Source organism: Choloepus didactylus, chromosome 13 (genome assembly GCF_015220235.1).
Source record: "Choloepus didactylus isolate mChoDid1 chromosome 13, mChoDid1.pri, whole genome shotgun sequence".
NCBI classification, from domain to species: domain Eukaryota; kingdom Metazoa; phylum Chordata; class Mammalia; order Pilosa; family Megalonychidae; genus Choloepus; species Choloepus didactylus.
In genome coordinates this window covers 59,994,394-60,012,188 of record NC_051319.1, presented here as the reverse complement: position 1 = coordinate 60,012,188, position 17,795 = coordinate 59,994,394, and the positions used below count along the sequence as shown (strand labels likewise).

Genomic DNA, 17,795 nt, shown 5'->3' with positions numbered 1-17,795 from the left:
AATAATTTAAGCCCTAGGTAAAGAGCTTTAAGGGCTATTAAAAAAAGTTTTGTTCATTACCTCAATTGCATCTCTTAGGCAACCAGCTAAAAGAAAAAATGCAGCAGAATGTTCAAATCTTTGTTTGCCTTGCAAAGAAAAAGCATTCTTTAAAGCTGCTTTACGCCACCTCTCATCCTCAAAATTATGTCCAAAAAACTGTGTCATCTTGGTTTCTTTTTGAGATCTATGAAGAAAAAACAGAAGGTAAGAAAATTCTGAAACACAATGTTTCTATATCAGAATCAATCATATAAAGTTAGCCAATTAAATGTTAGAAATCAATAGAAACATTTGCTAGTTCATAAATTACTATACACCTGCTTCTTTAATCAGCAGAAAAGAAACAGTTACTTTCTCATACAAATCTCAGAAATTAATGAGCAAATTATCTTTCAAACTACAAGGAAAACTGCATTAGCAGCACTGTAAGAAATTATTTTGAAACCCCAAGTAAAACACACGAATTAACCGCTTTGTTACTTCACCATTTAGACCTCATCAATCACTTTTTTTCTCCATTCTTAGGATGACTTCCGTGGTAAAAACAACCAACAAGAAAAATCCAAGGGATTTGCCCTGCATCGAAACAATCCTAAGAGATCTAGTCTCTTAGAAAGCTGATTTTGTATTATATTTGTTCAGATCACTGTTCATATGGATTCACCTGGAATTGAATCCAAAACAAATGAAGAAATCTTTATAATGATGAAATCTTTATAGTAATCACATTCACCAAGTACTGCTGAGAAGTGAGAGTAAAAAAATTCTAAGTGGCCTCAGTCCATAAATGGGTTCAAGGGCTACAGGAGGAGGCAAGAAGCAGTTTGGAGGGACAGCTTTGGCCAATGAGCTCTCAATAAGAGAGAGGTCTAGATACCTATGGCACACTCCAATTCATCTTCTTCTCCCCATACCAGGTACAAGTTTTTGGTTTACTTTTGTTCTAAAGAAGCATCATATTGTTATAAGCAAAAAAAATGGGTTTCTGTCTCATAAATCTGAAAACAAACTAAAGTGACCTCATCAAGATTCAACTCTGGAAAACCCACCTGGGCTTCTTCCCTTTCTTAAACATAAAAATAACTGAGAATCTACATTGATTCACATAGAACAAATCTTTATTAATACATTTTTCCTCATGAAAAGTTTTTCATTTTGAAGTACAATTTTCTCACCTACCTATATAACCCCCAAATCACAGCTTTCTTTTTCATTGCGAGGTAAAAAATGGCAGCATCTAAAGGATCATTCTTTCTATAAAAGGCTGCTTTGGCTACCTACAATAAGAAAATACTGGTCAAAATTTCAAAGAAGCATTTTTTTAAGAGAACACGTTATTTCCCTCATATACAAGACTGACATTATCTATATGTTCAAAAAATTAAAAAAAAAAACATGAATGCAAGTGTGTGTATATACACTTTATAATTAGAAAAGTAATTTGTGACTGTGGCCTCTGAGGATATAGAGAAGTGGGGAACAGGACTACTGTTTTCTATTACAAGCTCTTCTGTACTATTTTTCTAAAAACGTACATATATATTTTGTAAAAGAACAGGCATACTATTAAACTAACATGTGCCAACTATCAATTCAAGAAATCAGAATATAAATTTTAAAAATTATATTAACATAATATTCTGAAATATGAAGACTATATAAAAATATTTCAGTGCTTTTTTAAAAAAAGAGAAATGGGAAATATGAAATGCCATTTAAAGAAAACATCCAAAATATACACAGTCACTTTTATTTCAAATAAAAATGCTTACCTTTTCTATGCATTTGCGTAAGATGCGGGTATTCCGGACCCACCACCCCACGCCCATAGCTCTAAGTTCAGACCAAGTGGGATCATCTTTTTGCATTGCTGGCAACATGTTCAGCAGTTCTTCTTCTGCTACTGAGTGAAATGCCCAGGCAAAGTGACTAGTAGACAGGCCTAAAGAAATGTCAAAAATAATGTTCATAAGAAATATAAACAAGATTATACAATGATTATCAGAAATGTTTGTTCCATATTTGAAATAAGAATGTCTAAACTTTAGATGGGATTCACAGTTATAACTGTCTAAGGTGGCTGGGAATATGGGCTATTTTTTTCTTGTTTCTCCAAACAACTGTATCAAATCAATATTTCTTTGAACATGAAAATATCAATATTTTCTTGAACAATAATTTCAATGAACATATATTTTCCTCTATAATTAAAATACCTTTTTGAAAAAAACATAAGAAAAAAATTGCTTATGGTATATGGCCCTGTGCTGCAGTTCTTCCACTAGCTATTACCTATGATCTTTTTAGAAAATGAAAAACACCTAAACATTATTCTACATGCCCCTCAAAGCATATTTCTCTCTTCAAAGCTACTTCTCATTTTTCTTTGATCAACATTTGCTTTCTGGATTTAATTCTACTGAATTAAAAAGGCATCAAGTAAACAGCATAGCCTGGCAAAATGAGTACAGCTTTGCAAAGACTCTGGAATCGGAATGCATCCATTTAAATCCAGTTCCACCACTAACCAACCATCCTTAGGCAAGCTGCTTAGTCTCTTGATACCTCAACTTCTTTGTTAATTAAACATGAATAATCATGGCAGCTACCTCATTAAACTGATGTGAAGATTAAATGAAATAAAGCATTTAGAATAGAACCTTGCCCAATAACTATTATTACATCCTTTACATGGCATCCTTTACATCAGCAATTCTCTCAACCTACTGGTCTACATGTATGTTGTTTACTGCTCAGCTTCTATTTTTTTCTCTTCATAATACATTTTCTTTAGTATTACACTTAAACCTGGGTAAAGTAAATGACTAATTATAAGATGTGGCTTTGAATAAGTTGCCTCAAATTTTTAATCTAATACCTATGCCTAGTAATCTAAAAGACCTACCAAAACCAAGTCTTTGGAAAGAAAGTAACAGAAATAAAAAGAAGCAAACGAACAAAAAAAAAACCCAACAAACCAAAAAGCAAAAAAAATCTATGCTATGAATAGACTATCATTCTAAATTATTTTTAGATTACTATTATCTCTCAAATTACTTTAATGAACTTTCACAAATAATTAAGGATTTGACTTAGAATTTTGTAAGCATTACTTTTCCAAAGCTAAATGCAAAATGAGGGGATTAAGCAAGCCCAGAGAGAAACAAAGAGACAGAGAGGAAAAGAGAGAACAAGAGACCACACCAATGGGCAGAGGCCAACCCACAGAGTCCCCCAAACACTGTTTGAACTGACAGATCTAATAATGCTTGAAGCCTGTCCTACCCTTGAACTTCCTGGGCATTTACCCAATGAACATTTTGCTTTGTTTAAATTAATTCATGTGGGATTTCTGTCAGTTGTGAGAGTCCTACATGTATATAAGAATATCTGAAATACATTAGTATTATACCAATATCTGAAATATATATTAATGTTAACTAGTTGTGGGGATAGGTGGATTTTTATTTATTGCGTTACACTAATATTATACCAATATCTGAAACATATACTAATGTTAACTAGTTTTGGGGACAGGTGGATTTTTACTTACTGCATTCTGTACTTTGTAAAATATTTTTTTAATGAATATTATTTTTATAACAAATAAGGACACTTAAATTTTGCAGACAAAAAGACAATGAATTTAGATAAATATCAAAAAGAAAGAAGGAAGACCTAACCAATTAGAGAATGAAACTATACTAACTGGCCTTTAATATATGATGTACTTGGAAACATAACACAATTTATTTGCCAGTATCTGTTCCTTCAGTAATTCTTTTCATCTCACATTAAAAATTCCAATGTTTTAAGCAAAGGAGATTAAGTGGAAATAAACATTTTTTTTTAAAACAGATTACAGAAACTTACAATATGTAAAATTTGTCATTTTCTTGTCTGGGCAAAAACAGGTTAAAAGTTCACAAGTCTCTCTTCTTATATTCCCCTTATTTCCTTTTAATAGATTACTACCAAATTACCTTGGTGAAGGAGTTGAGCTCGATAGGCAGGAAGGGAAGTTGTAAGAAAAGTATGGAGTCGAACAGCCAAAAGAAATTTTAACCCACATTCATCAAGAGTTTCTCCACCTATAACCAGGGGAAAGAAAGTACTTACTTATTTTTATTTGTAAAAAAAATATTTTACAAGCAAAACATAAGTAAATGATAATAAATTTGGTGATGAGCATACGTCACAATGCCAAACATAGGGACAAACGCTTTTTTTTTTTTAAGAGAAGTTGTGGGTTTACAGAAAAACCATTTCTAAAATACAGGACTCCGATATACCACCCTATTTTTAACACCCTGCATTGGTGTGATACATTTGTAACAACTGATGAAAGCACATTTTTATAACTGTACTATTAACTATAGTCCATGGTTTAACTAAGGGTTCACTGTCTATGTCATGCAGGTCTATGGATTTTTTTTAAATTTTTTATTCTAATAACATACATACAACCTAAAATTTCCCCTTTTAACCATACTCAAACATATAATTCAGTACTGTTAATTATGTTCACAATATTGTGATACCATCACAACCATCCATTACCAAAACTTTTCCAAGACTAATGTTCTAAAATTGACAAAGAAGTTCTCAGTCTAAATATTATCTAAATTTTTTCTACATAACCATACATCACAGAAAATAGTACAAATAACTGGAAAATAATAAAGAAGAATTAACAAACTCTGACATTTTTAATAATCTGACCTCCAATATGAGCCTTATTTAAATTAAAATGGGACTATTTTAAAATAGTTTTAACTTCTCTGTGCCATATGGGATAATATTTTCCATATTGTCCTAAATCATATATCCATGCAAATGACTTAGCTGCTAACACTGGCAGTGATTGTTATATAGTGAGAGGACCTGATTTTTTACTTCAAATGATTATAAATTCAAAACACCTGTAATAAATTCACATAAAAAATATCATCTACTAGTAATATCTCTTCAAGTAAATGATGTCAAGATTCATGACCAACTTATTTTTTCTTAAATTCACCCCATATTTGCCTTTAAAGCTTAGTTAAAAGGGTGCATCCTAGTGACCTAGATTTGGAGCAAAGGTGGACTGTTAATTTCAGATCTTATCTGAGATTTGGTAGGAAACCTACACTCTAATTTGTTCATAACTCAGGAAATTTAAAAAGAAAAAGATGGTCTTTGGGTCAGGAAAATTTTATCATGCTTATACTTGATATTTAGGTAGCAGTATATATTTAATGCTAACTCCAGCATCCTAAAACAATTGTTCTTAATATTTTAAAAACCAAATAATAATTCTTAACAGTGGATTATTACAACATGAGAAAAAAATTAAATAAAAAATACCTTTTATTTTCAGGTATGTAAAATAATTGTCTAATAAGAACCTGTTAACTTTTATTAAATTCAAAAGGATTCGGTTGGATCTTTTATATTACTAAGCAGACAATTAGGTAAAAATGGCACATGAGTCATTGTGCACTTCCTCAGAGTATTACGATTTATGGGATGAACAAAATTAGTATGTATTGAATAAGTAAAAATATCACTGGTTTTTCCTCCAATTCTATACTGAATTTAGTTTTACCTTGGCTTCTGTCTCTGCTTTCTCCAATATCAGTGCTTGTAGTGGCAACTGTATCTGCTAAGGCCATCAAAGACATCTGTTCCATCCGGCTGAGTCCTGGTAAGCTCAAATGAAGCAAATGGCCAGAAAGAACCTGAGCATGCTCAGGACCAAAGTAAGTTGGATTGTACTGTGAAAGGTCAATAACTCTAGGCTTTGCATTTTCTTCATCTGTTTCTAATACATGAACATCAGTCAATGAAGCTGAGATCTGAAAAAGCTCATCATAACATTCATTTGACAATTGGTTTGATTTATTTAAGGTACTCTGATTACTAGATTTCTCCAAAGTTGAGTAACAGCTATCATCATCTGCTGCAAGTAAGGCATATAAAGGAAGTGGAGGGACAGAATCTATTTCTGTATAATCTGTACTTTCACCCTTGTTGAATGCCTGGGGATCTCTCGTAGTGCTTCCACTAGCACTGATGGTCAGAGACCTGAGGCGGCGTTCATGATTAGTTTCAGCTTCATTCAGAGCTACAACTTCCCCAGCAATGCATTTAACCAAATGTGACAAGATAGCCTTTGCTCTCCGAACTTTGCCAAGATCCATGAGTTCCAAAAGCTGCAAGGGATGGTACTGAGGTAAAGTTGGGGAAAGTACATGGGCTGCTTCAAAGAGACCTGAATCTTCCATATCCACTGAAAGATCAAATGCAGTTTTCTTTCCACAGATTTTCTGTGCAAGACTGGTTGTGGATCGAGTCAGAGTTTTCTTTGGATGGTGTAACCCAGAATTTGATGAGTTACTCTGTTTTATTAAATGTATTAAAGGAGTACTCCCATTGTATGAATCTGTTGTAACAGGTTCTTGTTTAGAAGATGGCTGCCACTGGGAATATACATGCATTTCACAGTCCATTCCTACCACAAGGATGCCATCCCGGACCCATGACAAAGAAACAGGAAAAGGTGGGGAACCTTCTACAGAAGAAACCAAATCCACACTTCGTAACAGTACAAATTTGGAAAGAGGCACAAATTTAGTACTCTCCCAAAGTGGAAATGCCAGACTTTCCTTACAAGACTGTTCTTGTACCTTGCCAGCCAGGGGTCCATACATAAAAAGTTTTGATCCAATTCCCACAGTCAGGATATGAGAACCATCTTCTCTAGACATCCAGTCTAAATGAACTAAGTGTTTTGTGTTTGATGCGATACTCTCTTTACTGGATAAATACACCTCTTGTTTATTATAAGCCACTAAATTGCTATCAATACTAATGCCAGAATTCAACACTGTGCTTAACTCATCTAGATGGACTGTCTGTTCAAGAACCCAACATGAACCTCCAGTAGACTCACATTCAAAAATACTTACATGCATCATAAAATCCTGCAAAGATCTACTATTAGATGCAAGCTGTTTATAAGCTACTGCTAAACGATTTGTGTGTGCACAGCTAACTTCTACAGGCCTTCCAGGAATAGTTATACTACTATTACTCTGAAGTCCATCTTCAATAAGTAATGGCCATTCTTCCCAAATGTATACAAGATCCATTTTTCCATTCTTGGATGTGGCAGATTCTAAGCTGGTTACTCTGCATCTCCAGAATCTTACTTTCTCATCTGAGCATGAAGTTGCCAATAAATAAGGAGCACTGCATATGGGATATACAGAAGAAGAACTCAGATGTCCTAAAACGAGATGTGAAGTTTGATTAAATTCTTGGGTTTTCATGTACTAAAGACTTTAGTCCTTTTCTATGACTACATTTAAAAACAGTCTACATTTATTTTAAGGGTCAGTCAGATCAATAATGAGGCAATTAATGATATCAAAAAGTACATATAAAAAAAGACAATATCACTAAAACCTAGAGCAGAAAGGGAACTTTGAGAAAATTTAATTCAGTTACTTTGTTTCCTAGGGAAGGACCCTTCACCAAACATGTTAATTATCCTGTGTCCAATCAAACAGCTAGACTAAGCCCCAGAATTAGAAAACTTGAGTTCCATTCTGATTCTCAATCTAGCATTCTGTTCACAACACTTTGCTAGTTTTATATAGTATAAATTTCATTTTAAAGGTATCAACACATTAAATTTGTCAACATTGACTGGTTCCATCTCCTTCATACTTTTTCAACACAACTGAGAATGGCCCATACTTACCTACATATTAAATGGACACTTTACAGGGCCCTTCAAAATTGAGGTACATTTGATATTATTGATGCTGAGAAGATTCCTAAATGTGACTTCATGTTTGGTTGGGCTTAGTGTAATAATATATTCTTAACAAGTTTCCTAAATCAGGGGTCAGCAAACTTTTTCTTAAAGGGACAAACAGTAATAACTACTTTAGGCTTTGCCAGCCACAAGGTCTCTACTGCAGCTATTCAACTCTGCCATTAAAGCACAAAAGCAGCCACAGATAACAGTAAATTGGTGGGTGTGGCTGTGTGCCAAACTTATTTACAAAAACAGATGGCTGGTCTATAGTTTGTCAACTCCTGTCCTAAACTATTAAATATAAACTACTAATTTATAATATAGAAATGTGATATAGAACATTTGTCATCTTTTGAAAGCACATTTCAACTTAATTGTAGTAAATTAAAAAGAAAAATTCTGTAAGGAATACAGTAGTATTCCTAAAGGAAACAACTGGCATTATCCATTGGTTTCTCTGAGTGGAAAAAACAGTAAAGATCTTACCCTTCCCAAGTCTTGATTTAAAAAAAAAAAAAAAATTCACAGACTAAGAAAAAAGCTTTCACCATATTCTACTCTTTTACCAAACAAAATAAATCCCTTCTTTTTCCCTAGGACTTCTTCTCTTCTTTAAAACTCCACTTGGGCCAAAGTTAAATAAGATTGTTTTTTAAGAGGAGGAGGAAACAACAGACAAGATAGGATTTAACAAAGGATTTTGAATACTGAAACTTTATATAAATATATATGTATATACATTTTTTAGATGCTAGGGTATTAGAATAGCTAGAAGGAAATAACTAAAATGGTGGATATGTAACCCATAACATTTTTCGAAATTTGCTCTATAGCTACACGTTAAATTGTACTTTGAAAGTTTTCACCTTTCTGTATATATTTTATATTTCACAATAAGGAAATAACTGAAATTGTGGAAATGTAACCCACAACATTCTTTGAAGTTTCCTATCTAACCACTTGCTAAATGGTACTTTGAAAGTTATCACTGTTCTTTATATATGCTATATATTACAATAAGGAAATAACTGAAACTGTGGAACTATAACGTATAACATTCTTTGAAATTTGTTCTGTAGCTATTTGTTAAATTGTTCTTTGAAAGTTATTGCTGTTCTGTACATACATTAAATTTCACAATAAAAAATAAACTAAAAAAATCTTTAAGCTAATAAATTCCCATGGTTTAAGCCAAAAAAAAAAATAAAAAAGTTAAATAAGATTGTTTTTATAAATGTCTTACAGTTTCTTAATCTTTATCATATTATTTTAATTGGAGTTTAGTAGCAAAGACCATACTGTTGTGGCTAACAATAAGAGCTCTTAAAATTATGTTAACGCAAAAGTCATTCTTTTTCAAAGTTTAACTTTTCTTACATCAATGCCTCTTTCATTGAAATATACAGAGCAGTAGAATGTAGGTCAGACCACTGTTAATACTTCCCCATCCTGCTAAAAAAGACTAAGTGCCTAAGGTGATATCAACATGAGAAACTGAAAAGCATTCAAAGTAATCAGTCAAAAAAAAAAAAAAAAAATGATAGAGAGTAGAAAAAAACAAAGACTCACAATTTGGCTACAAAAATGAAAGAACTGTGATAAAATAATAATTTTTTATACTGGTATTCTTGGTATCTTAGAACAGTGGTTCTCAATCTTTTGTGTGCCTAAGAATTATCTGGAAGCCTTATAAAAAGAGACTGCCCCACCCCAGAATTTGTTTCATTATGTCTGGAGTGTAGTCTCAGAATTTCCAAGTTTTTGGTGATGTTGTTGCTGCTGGTCTGGGGAAATTTTGAGAACCAATACCCTAGAAAAAGGCTAATACATTTATAGCAGGAACCACACATTTAGGATACTTCTCAAAACCTGGCTCCACGCAGACACTACCAATATTATTCAGAGTTGGCAAATAAGGGAAACCTAGTTAACATCTCTGTCCTTGAAACTTTCACTTTGTCTTCCTGAAAGGGTAACAAAAAATTTCTTTTAGAAATACATATTTAAGACTAAAATTGGCTGACAAATGTCAATCTAATCTGAAAACACAACGAGAAATTTAGGTTTTCAATATAGGGTACTTAAATATTACTTCCATTTCTACTTATCTGTGGATATAAAAGAGATAGTTGTACTTATTTTTAAAATAACCGGTAAACGCTCATGGGTTGCAAAATTTGCTTAGTATCTTTTCACAAAATTTACAAACCTGCTGATGGCTTAACACTTATTATCTCAACTCCTTTTGGTAAATGAAACTCTTGGCTATAAACCATTTCTGAAGAAAGAGTCAACTTGCTGGTACTTTGGAGATTTGCTCTGCAAGCCTGATACTTCTGTGAAAAAGGAGATAATATCTTCTCTGGAGAAGAAGAATAAAGTTCTTCTGGCTGGCAAACTACTTCAGTTATCTTTGTATCAACTTTTTCATCTATAAAACATAAAAAAAGAACAAAAAACTGAAATAAACAAACAAAACTACAAATATTATAACTGCAGAGAAGTTAATGCTTTATATTCCAAAACTGCCTTAGAAAAATAAAACTAAAACATTTTCACATCAAGAAAATCAGAGATGCCTTTTGCTTTTTGATTTAACCAAGTAAACTACAATTATCACCACTCAACAAGACTAAGAATAATGCACTGAACTGTCTAATCATGTGTAATTTATTAACTTAAGTCTACTTAAAGATACAAAAAATAAAGACTTACCCAATGAAACAGGAACAGACTTTAAATGTAAATTCCACATGTGCAACAACGAACGGTTATCTTGAGTACACTCTATTACAACTAGGTAGAACTTTTCAGAAAATCCATTAGGTGAGCTACCTGCTGGTATTAATGATATTTTTTCACTATTAACATGAATAAAGAAGACAACGTACTAAACATACCAAGTTAAAATAACTGCATTTAAAGAAAAGAAACAGTTCAAAACTTTTATCTACTGTTCCAAATACAAACACACAGCCATGCTAGAATGCCATCAACTTATTCTTTAACACATGGATTTGTATGAACTTAAAATTTTAACAAGTATATGCATGCTATGCTTAAATTTCTTTTTTGAACTGATAGGCTTAAAAAGTCACATTTGACTTTATACCTTGATTCATGTACTCTACATTCTAATTACAGTCATCATTGTCAAAATGTCTGCAAAGATTAGACAATAGAGGGAAATCTCTAAGCAGATAGGAACTATATGATACATATTTTAAGTCAACAAATCATAATGAAAGTTGTGTTGCCAAACATTTTTTGAAGTTCCATAATGAGCAGTGTGATTTTTATGACCAAAATATAGTATTCATTATATAACATATCATGCAAGAGAATTTTTCTTAGCTGAAACCCCATAAATAAAACAGTACACAATTACTCAAAATAAATAATTGCATCTATCTAAAACTTATCATAAAATCAGGTTGATTGTTGCCTGAAAAAATGAACTTATTTTACAATAGATTTTTAATCCAAATTTTCTTCATTAAAATTATGCTTAATAATATGCAAAATTATGCAAGTAAAATTACATTATAAAAATTATGTAAATTATAGGACTTTAACAGTCATAGAACAGCTATTATTAGGGTAATAGTTCCTTCTTTTAAATTTGCATAGGAAAAAAGTTTTCCAGCAACATTAGGAAAGAAAGAGAACCACAAATATCTTAAATCATATTGTGTTAGGAAAGGAAACGAAAAGGTACTTGGGTACTATGTTCATAACTGACAAACCCCCTTAATATTTTCATGTCTTATTTCCTGGTTAATAAAAGGATAATGGTATTTATTACAAATAGCAACACACAACTACACAGAACAATTTTAATTTCAAACAATCAATGTAAAACATTATATCAATTCATATTTTTTGTAGTATCTCTTTATACTTATACATAGCATCCCTCATTAAATAGTGAGTGTGGGGGTGGGGTTAGAGAAGGGGGATTAATGCTTAATTGGTACAGAGTTTCTGTTTGGGGTGCTGAAAAAATTTTCGTAATAGATGGTGGTAATGTTAGCACGACCTTGTGAAAGTAATTAACACCAGTGAATTATATATTTAAATGTGATTAAAAGGGTTACTAGAATAAAAATTTAACAAAACAAACACGACTATCCAACACAAACAGTGAACCCTAATATAAATTATGGACTTCAAGTAATAGCATAATTGTAATATCGTCTCATGACTTGTAACAAAGGTACCACACTAATGTGAAGTGTTATAATAATAGGGAAAACTGTGTGTGTGAGAGGGATATATGGAAACACTATTTTATGCATGATTTTTCTATAATCTAGAACTTCTCTAATTAAAACAGTTAAAAAATTCTTCTTTACCTGTATCACATACAATGCTGTCTTTTCCCAGACTTTTCTTCTCAAGGTTATTCAAAATGAAGTCTTCTTGAAAAACATGAAGCAACTGTGTTTTTCTGCCATGCTGAATGCAAATAAATAACAACATAAGTTGTCAAATATGCTATTTATCTAATGCGAAGCAGTGAGAAAAATAATACTTACAAGTTTGGTAATGGGATCTAAAGCAATAATGCATCCTGGCCTGGCTGTTGATTGTTGACTTACAATATTAAACACTTCACCAACATATTTCTGTATTAAAAAAAAAATCTCCTTTACTAAACAATTGAAAAATAAATAATAACAAATAATGTTAAATTTCAGGCATAATAAATAATAAATTCAAGTGGGTTAAATATACTCATAAGTACCTTTCAACTACAAATATTCTATGACTTTGCCTTAAAGCTCAGTTAGTACAGAGAAACAAAAACAATGTTTGGGAATTGTTGGAGTGGTAGTGGTATTTTATATCCACAAATGTGAAACAGTGACTTTAATTTCATAAAAGAATCTAAGAAGCAGTGCTTTTTAAGCAAGTAATTTTGAGGCTGGGAGGAGCAGGGGAGGGGATGGAGATGAAGAAACAAGCTGAAATGCTGTGTATACCTGCTGTTGTCTATGACCACTTATGCCTGTCAGCTCTCGTCAAGTCACAAATGATCTCTACAGTGTTAAATTCAGTGTTCAATTCGCAATCTTCACCAAACTTGGGCCATCAGCAGCATTTGATCCTGATGGTCATTCCCTCTCCTTGAAATATTTTCTTCATTTGGCTTTCAGTACACCCTACTTCTAACAACGGCATGTGTCGGTTCAATTTTCTCACTTCTATTTTCTACTTATTCTCTCTACCTTAATGATCTCATCCAGTCCCACAGCTTTAAATCTATAAGCTGATAACTTCCAATTTTATATCTCCAATTTTATCTTCTCCCTCCAAACTCTAGAGAGACTAGCCTACTAGGTCTCTTGGATGTCAAACAGGTACTTCAAAATTAACACGTCCAAATCCAGGCTGTTGAATGCCCCTACCCCTAAAAACCTGTACCTTCTACAGTCCTCTTCATGTCAATTCACAGCAACTCTATTCTTCTTATCACGAACCTTGATAGTTCAGTCACGAACCTTGGTAGTCATCCTCTTTTTCTCACATCCCGTATCCAGTCCAATCCTTACTATTCAAATATCAAAACATCTAAAATTTGATCAATTCAATCACCACCACTCTAGTCCAAGCCCCTTTGTTTCTCTCCTGGACTACTGTACTAGCTTCTTAAATGGGCCTCTCTGATTTTGTTCTTCCCATGTCTAATCTAGACACAGCAACCAAAGTGATCCTCTATGTCAGATCATATCACTCCATCATTCTCTTCAATGTTTTCCACGGTATTCAACATAAAAGACAAATCACAATGGCCTGTGGTCTGGCCAGGCTAATGTGACTTCATTACCCACTAAACTCTAACTCACTTAACTCTACCCCACACACAATGGCCTCCCTGCTGTTCCTTTACATACCAAACAAGCTCTGGCCTCATGGTCTTTGCACTGGCTATTTCTCCTTCTGGAACACTCTCTTTAAATATCCAAATAGCTAGCTCCCTCATCTCCTTCAGTTTACCTTTTCTGTGAGGCTTTCCCTAACCAGCCTTTAAGTGAACTCCCTAATGTCACTGTAACCCTGTCTCTTCTTTATAGTATTTGTCAATCAATATATTTTTACATTTTTTTCTATCTCCTTTCACTAGAATATAAGCTTAGATGAAAATATATTATTGTCTGATTTGTTCATATCCAAATTACCAGCGTTAAAACAATTATGTGATATGTAGACGGCCCTCAATAAATACAGGCATTTCTGCTCTTACACTATATATGCGTTTCTGGGAAACTTTGCACTCTGCAAAATCACACATGAAAAATAACTTAAAGGCAAAACAAAACAAAACAACAACAACAAAAAACAGGATTGGGGTCAAGCACTGAGACCTATGCAATTCTGTAACCACAGCACTAACAAAACCATTAATTTGTAGCTGAAAAGTTGGCTTCAACCTCCCAAGCAGGCAGGCTCAGTATGGTTGAGAGCTGCCTCAAAGAATATTAAAAACACAAAAACCAAAAGAGTAGAAATTGCTCATTTGCTGGAAGTTACTGAGACAGTGCAGATAGTGGGTCGCTATTAGTTAGGTACAGGAGGAAGTGTAGCCTGTCATAAGAAAAACCTTTGCAGTAGTGTTGAAAAGATTCCTGCCTATATTGCAGCCAAGTTGAGGGCTTTTTCCTTTCTTAAGAATACAACTTCCATCCTGTCATTCTAACTACCCCTGCCTAGAAAAAAATGGATATGAACCAACAAAACTTCCACACTATAGTGTCATTAGATACCACTTATCTGTAAGCTAAGAAGTGTTACAGAAATACATGCTATAGAACAGACTATACTTGTTAAATGAATGAAAAAAAATTTTAAAGGAGCTAAGAATTACTATAGGGTTACAATACAAATGTGAAAATAAATAATTGCAAAAGATATACATATTTATTACAAACTGTATGTCACAATCCTAGAACATGTCCAATAATTATAGATTAAGTACCCCAAAACATATTATATAAACAGTTTTAAATGCCATTCACTTACAGAAATTTCAGGGTTGGAAAGTTCATATAGAAGTTTCTTGGCATCAATAACTGCTTCATACAATCTCAGATACTGTCCATCACTTGCTACAAAGCACGCACTGGGAGAATTGCAGTACGCACCTAAAACGTATTTACAAAATTTAAAATTTAACCCTTTTGACAAAATGTCAGTCAAAAAACATCTAAATTTCTTAAATAAAAATAAGAATGCTTACCTAGACAGTAACTGGGTATAAGAGTAGGCAGCCAGGCCACATTGGAAAAGGCAGAAACATGAAGAGAATTAATCCGAGCAAGCTCTGAAACACCTCCAGAAAAAGACAATGGCCCAACTGGATCTACCCTCCACAGAATAAGTTCACTATAAACTCCATTGGGATCCTGAAATGCCACATCAATGGTGCTTTTATTCTGTTGTCCCAAAGAACATTCTTCAGTATTTACAACATCATAAGGTTGTAGCTGGCTATCAACATCTGGTGTCCTTAATGCATTATGGTGTGATGTTGTCAGCAATAATGGTAATACTGAGTGGCAAGCTAAATCATTAAGATGAAAACGATGACCACAATATCTGGATTTGTGGGAAATACTGAGAACTGTAGAAAAAGCAGATTCCTCAGCAAAACTGACCAACCACTGATTCAGTGAGCCATCAGCATGCTTTGAAATCATCATAACATTAGGGGTAAAAATGCTTAATTTCAAACTATTAGTTGATTTATTGTGACCAGAAGAAATAAGCATTGACGTGGAACGTGTAAGACCAGAAGGCTTTTGTTTGCCTTGCTGAATAGCCAAGTCAACATTTTTGGTACAGGCATACATCACTATGCTTTTACAGAGAGAGTTTGCATCACCTGTGGGGAAAGCTACAGGAATTCTGGACACAAAGGACACCTAGAAATAAGAGAGTGAGCATTAGAACATAATAAATTACATAAAGAGGCATTACAAAACAGTACATATATTTAACAATAAATAGAGATCACAATAATAGTACCTGCACTTGACGGAACATACCAGGCTGGTATTCATCCAGCCAATCCACATGCCAAACCAGCAAAGAACCATCCATGGGATGAATACTGAATAGCATGTCTGCATTTTTACTCCATTCAGACAGAAGTACTTCAATGTGATGATCGATGGCAGCTGATGATAAACTTGAGTTTGGTACCATTTTATCACTGCCCAATTCCTTCTTTTCATGATTTATTTTCAGGTCACTGACACCATCATCCATTTCTACAAGCAAAAGGGCACATGAACCACATAAACCAATCAAGCTAATATTGCAAATTAAGAAATATTATAAATAAATTCAAGATGAAAAATCTAACAGTTTTCATATTAATGACAAGTAAGCTCCCTTTCAAAAATAACTTGCTTTGGGAATATATGGCCACTTTGAGTTGACTCAGTGAATCAGAAGAGAGTCGACAGAACTGAATCAGTGGATTATCTGAACTAATATTGGATTGAAAAACAGGTAAACTTTTTTCTAAACTCAGATATCCCACAATAAACTGCTCGACTGACCATCAGTGAGACATACTACTTCTCCAGATCTGCTTGCTTACGGTAAAATGAGGGAGGTGGAATTAGGCTTGTAATTCTAGGATTGAATTTTAAAAACATATATTGCAATATAATTTGTACTCATGATACCAAATTTAGCCAAACTTGAGTCTGCTGTACTAAACTTTCAGGTGGATACACTTATAAATGACATGACATCTTAAAGAAACCATTTTAAAGGAATACATTTACAATGCCCAATTTCCAGATTTCCGTCAATACACAGGTTGTTAAAAAAATACCTGTTTGGCAGTTCCTCAGAAAGCTAAGTACAGAATTACCACATGGCCCAGCAATCCCACTACTAGGTATATACACAAAAAACCTGAAAGCAGGAACTCGAACCGTTGTATGTACACCAGTGTTCACAGGCATTATTCACAGGTGCCAAAAGATGCAAGCAACCCAAATGTCCTTCAACTGATGAAGGGATAAATAAAATGTGGTATATACACACGATGGAATATTATTCAGCTGCAATAAGGAATAAAATTCTGATACATGCAACAACATAGGCAAACCTTGAAGACATCATGTTGAGTGAAATAAGGCAGGCACAAAAGGACAAATATTGTATGATTTCACTGATAAAAATAATTAGAATAAGCAATTCAAAGAGTTAGAAACTACAATACAGGTTACCAGGAGATGGGGTGGGGGTAGGGAAAGGGGACTTAATGCTTAAATTGTACAGAGCATCTATTTGGGTTGACTGTAATGTTTCGGTAATGGATGGTGGTGATGGTAGTACAACACTGTGAATGTAATTAACAGCATTGAATGATAAATGTGGTTAAAAAGGGGTAATTTTAGGTTGCAAATATGTTATCAGAATAAAGATTTTTACAAATAAACATAGGACCATACAACACAAACAATAAACCATATTGTAAACAATGGACTATCATTAGTAGCAAAATTATAAAAATGTTCTTTCATGAATTGTAACAAATGTTCTGCAGTAATTGAAGGTGATAATAATAGGGTGGTATATGGGAAAACTATTTTATGCATAATTTTAACAACTTCTCTAATTAAAAAAATGGAAAAAGAAAATAATAAATCTGTATAGCAACATATTAATAAAGTAAATACGTATATCCTGAACTCTAGCTCAAAATTGCTACACCTACAACAACCCTATCCCCTATTAGAAATATAGAGCTTTTCTTAAAAAGAGTTGCTCAGAAAAATGTTTTGGCTGTTTATAAGATTTAAAAAAAAAAGAGTCAAGATACATGAATCAGTAAGAAAAAGAACTCAATAGAAAATCAGGCTATGGACATGAAAAGGTGAGTCACAGAAGAAAGGCTAAATAGAAAAGATACTCAAACTGT

The 17,795-nt window shown here is 33.2% G+C and overlaps 1 protein-coding gene across 8 annotated transcripts in view; it reads right to left on the bottom strand.

Annotated features, from left to right (window-relative positions):
* DMXL1 (Dmx like 1) overlaps positions 1 to 17,795 on the bottom strand; it is a 211,726-nt gene that overhangs the window by 115,351 nt on the left and 78,580 nt on the right. For 5 of the 8 annotated variants that reach the window (XR_005211487.1, XM_037802218.1, XM_037802220.1 and 2 more), the window contains exons 11-22: positions 15,881 to 16,125; positions 15,093 to 15,777; positions 14,876 to 14,997; positions 12,391 to 12,480; positions 12,208 to 12,310; positions 10,568 to 10,690; positions 10,062 to 10,283; positions 5,633 to 7,315; positions 4,026 to 4,133; positions 1,815 to 1,984; positions 1,222 to 1,319; positions 61 to 226 (exon numbers count right to left, since the gene is read on the bottom strand). Coding sequence is in view for 7 of the 8 variants with exons in the window: in XM_037802218.1 (XP_037658146.1) it covers positions 61 to 226; positions 1,222 to 1,319; positions 1,815 to 1,984; positions 4,026 to 4,133; positions 5,633 to 7,315; positions 10,062 to 10,283; positions 10,568 to 10,690; positions 12,208 to 12,310; positions 12,391 to 12,480; positions 14,876 to 14,997; positions 15,093 to 15,777; positions 15,881 to 16,125 (3,815 nt within the window). In the remaining variant the exon portion in view is untranslated. The remainder of the gene's footprint in view (positions 1 to 60; positions 227 to 1,221; positions 1,320 to 1,814; positions 1,985 to 4,025; positions 4,134 to 5,632; positions 7,316 to 10,061; positions 10,284 to 10,567; positions 10,691 to 12,207; positions 12,311 to 12,390; positions 12,481 to 14,875; positions 14,998 to 15,092; positions 15,778 to 15,880; positions 16,126 to 17,795) is intronic. The other 3 variants (XM_037802219.1, XM_037802224.1, XM_037802222.1) reach the window with 1 other exon arrangement.